The sequence below is a fragment of the Mizuhopecten yessoensis genome, unplaced genomic scaffold (genome assembly GCF_002113885.1).
Source record: "Mizuhopecten yessoensis strain PY_sf001 unplaced genomic scaffold, ASM211388v2 hete_36159244, whole genome shotgun sequence".
NCBI classification, from domain to species: domain Eukaryota; kingdom Metazoa; phylum Mollusca; class Bivalvia; order Pectinida; family Pectinidae; genus Mizuhopecten; species Mizuhopecten yessoensis.
Window position 1 is genome coordinate 337 of NW_018485098.1, and position 3,458 is coordinate 3,794.

Here is a 3,458-nt window from a genome sequence, read left to right on the forward strand (position 1 = left end):
ACGGTTTTAACAGCACGGCATCCTACTCTACTGGCGCAGTGTCCTTCTCAGAAAAACTGTCAAGGCTCAGGTCTCCAAGGAACACATTCAGGAACATCGGCTTCGGTTTCGATGACGTAAGCGATTTGGTTATCAGGCGTGTTGTAGCATACCTTATATAAGACATTTATTCTATTGAACTATTATTTTGAACATGCTTTAAAAGCAGGGCAATGATATAATTCATCCGTTTGTTGTTACTCATTAGCATGCATTGAATTCATCCAAATGTGGGGTATGTTTGCACGATGGTGATTTGAATCTGTACATACCTTATAAGGTCACTCACTGGCCTTTTCTGAAATCTTATTTGTTGACACTCTCTGAAAACATCGCTTTATTTACACATGGATTTTCACAAAGGTCCGTATACATTTCATGATGCCATCGGCAATACAAAATGTTACAACTGATGCACTGCTTAAAAATCTATTTTTTCTGTAATATTCTGTATACGCCTTTGTTTGTACAGCTACCTGATCCGAGCTAATTTCAGAATCATATTCACGTTATGATTTTCAGGATATATAGCTGAAAAAAAGTTAAGACATGTTCAATCAGAGCACTTTCAACGTTATTTTGATATGAATTTATATCTGTATCATTTACTAGTTATCTTACTTATCTATATAAGCATTCATATCCTTTGGTATATAGAAATAGTCTTGTTGTTGATGGTGTGATGTAGAAATTGAAATTGAAATTTAGAGCCGGAAACCTACTTAACTAGTTTTCAATTTTGGTAGCCTATATAAAAATGTTAGACCATTAATTGTTTAGTTGTCTAAAGAAGCAATATATATAGCGCGATAAAATGTGTATTGAAGGCAATGAAAGTTGCACGTATATGACAAATACCCTAAGTATTCTAAAGTTGTGGATAAATCCTAAACAAGTTTCACTTATTATTGTGTATAAAGTAAACATATGTAGAGTTCGGTAAAGCATAATACAAAGCATAGTTAGGACCTGAATACAAAGTAGATTATTCTAAATGCATTGCTGTATTCGCCCTTCACAGTGAAAATCTTTCATTTGTATATTCGCCAATGGTTAGTTTCGCCTTCAAAAACGACTACGACTACGTGCATATTTCTTGCTGTGTACTTATATTCACTTTCATGAGGAATTCGCCCTTAAAAAGGAAGGTGAAAATTAAACTGTGGCAAAAATTTCCCGGTGACACCATCATTGTATAGCAATACAGCTATATGTTTGTGTTTTCTATCTTTGATTAATTACCAAACGTTCACTTTATATTAATAAGATACACGATTAAGAAATTTAACCTGGAAGGAAAATGAAAGTATAGGGCCTACATTTAATATTGTTGTAAATTAGGTATGTAAGGTGACGTTTTATAAATCAATAATATTTTGCCATGCAATTACCGGGGAAAGAATGCATTAAAAAGTTCTTAAGCTTGCCCTTAAATCCTCTGAAATTGTGATACAATATGTAAACACATATTCCTTGAAAAACAATATTGTTTGAATACGATTTTTCACTAAAAACGTGAAATTAAACTCCCTTATGTGATTTGCTATTTTTTCACGCTATCTCAATCACACAAGTGTTTTCTTTTTTGAAATGTGCTTCGGTTTGTTAAAGGACTCTGAGGGCAACAGAGTCATTCAAACGACGACAGGCATATCGGAAAGTGTAGATGCTGTTAAGGTTGACATATTTTACGACGAAGATGGCGATGTCACGTCAATACCAGGAGCAGGTGTTGTACGCCCGCTTAAATTTCACATGACACCTAACTGTGCAGCAGTGGATTCTTGGAAAATGGCAGTTTGTGATGAATCGTTTGCCCAGGTGAGAGCTTAGTAATAAATATTTAATGTATTCTTGAATAATGTGAACGGTATATAAATTAAGATATTGGATGCATTTGTCAAATAAAAAAACCCAACAACAAACAAACAAAACAACAACGCAAAAACAAAAACATACATGTAACAGCATTAGTGCGTCGAAATGGAAAGCATGCCCTGGCAAATTCAACCTTGAGAACTCAACTGTATAAGTTTTATACGTTCAGTTTAGTTTTATATATAACAGATTACAGTAGCAGTCCTTTGTAAATCCCTGTCTCCGTGTACATAATACAAAAATAACCATCTTTATATATTCTTTGTCTTGCCTGTTGTTCGTGATCATTGCAGACCCTAGCAGTATATAACCTCTGTTTAGCCAGTTATTTATTCCAATGGGGATTGTTATTCGTTTGTTTTGAGAGTGGTATGCCGATTTCAACGGTTTTAACCAGAGTGTGTGTCTCAATGCTACATGTTGAAATAGATAGATATTGCATTTAATGGAGTGATATTGACTACACATGCACACCTTTAAATAAAATACAGCTTACATGTTCTTTGGTTTCCAGGTTGTCATTAGAGGCAGAAAGGATGAGGCTATGACAATGATGAGATCTGATGACGTCACAAACAACAGAATTACGTCAGACTCATCAGGTTCAACGGGAGCATTCAATGTGATTTTAGGAGAATCCTACACGTACTTAGTCAAGTTCAATTCCGAACTTCCAACGACCTTTTCTTTAACGGGGCTTGGAATGCAGAAGTACGTATGAAGCGTCACAAAAATAATAATAAAAACTGCTGAAAAGGCACTTCCGTTTGCATGTCAAAATTATGAGTTTTTCCATTTGAAAGTTACATTTTCAGGACAGGATTCGACAAAAAACGAATGCATGCCGTTTACATTTTGTCTTTTGTTCCTCTTGAGAATTGCTCTTGACTGATCAAAATGTGTTACATTGTATATGCTAATTGTTTTGAATATTCATGGTTGTTAACAAAACACCAAATACTCAAAATAATGACAAGAATGTATGTTTCCTCCATATTTCAGATGGTATTTACAAATTTTATTGATTTACATTCTTATAAAGTGAAGATAAATATTCTTTTGTAATCCACAGAGGAAAAAATGTCGTTGTGGGCATATGTGTTCCAAAGGACGTGACATTCAGGCTGAGCACTAACACCCCAGCACGGAAGGCTGCATCTTCTGTAACAAGCCTGGCTGCGTTAAAGTCGGACACTACGGGCACAAAATATTTTCTCGATGACGACGCAGGGTTTGTACTTTTATACAAATGTCACCTATTGTCATCTCCCCTAGAAATATATATACATACGTCTGCTTAATATTTACCAATATACATAAATATAAGAGCCTTCCCCTGATGTATTTCTAAAGGGGGAAGTACTAAGAAACTGTTTTGACGTTTCTTTTCTTCATAAATACATATAAAATAAAGTGAGAACTTTATTGAAAAGGTATAACAACATGTTTTAGATTCATTTATTTTCGTCAGCTCTCCATTTCTTTGATTTATAGAAATTAACCTATTCAGTGGACACTTGAATTCGTGGACATACTAATGC

General features: G+C 34.6%; 1 protein-coding gene across 1 annotated transcript; it reads left to right on the forward strand.

Annotated features, from left to right (window-relative positions):
- Positions 1-1,740: 1,740 nt before the first annotated feature.
- On the forward strand, positions 1,741-3,148 carry LOC110444673 (the record flags this gene model as incomplete). Its single annotated transcript, XM_021489033.1, has 3 exons — positions 1,741-1,860; positions 2,432-2,628; positions 2,990-3,148. Coding segments are annotated over exons 1-3 (422 nt in total), but the record flags the coding sequence as incomplete, so codon positions are not given.
- Positions 3,149-3,458: the final 310 nt, after the last annotated feature.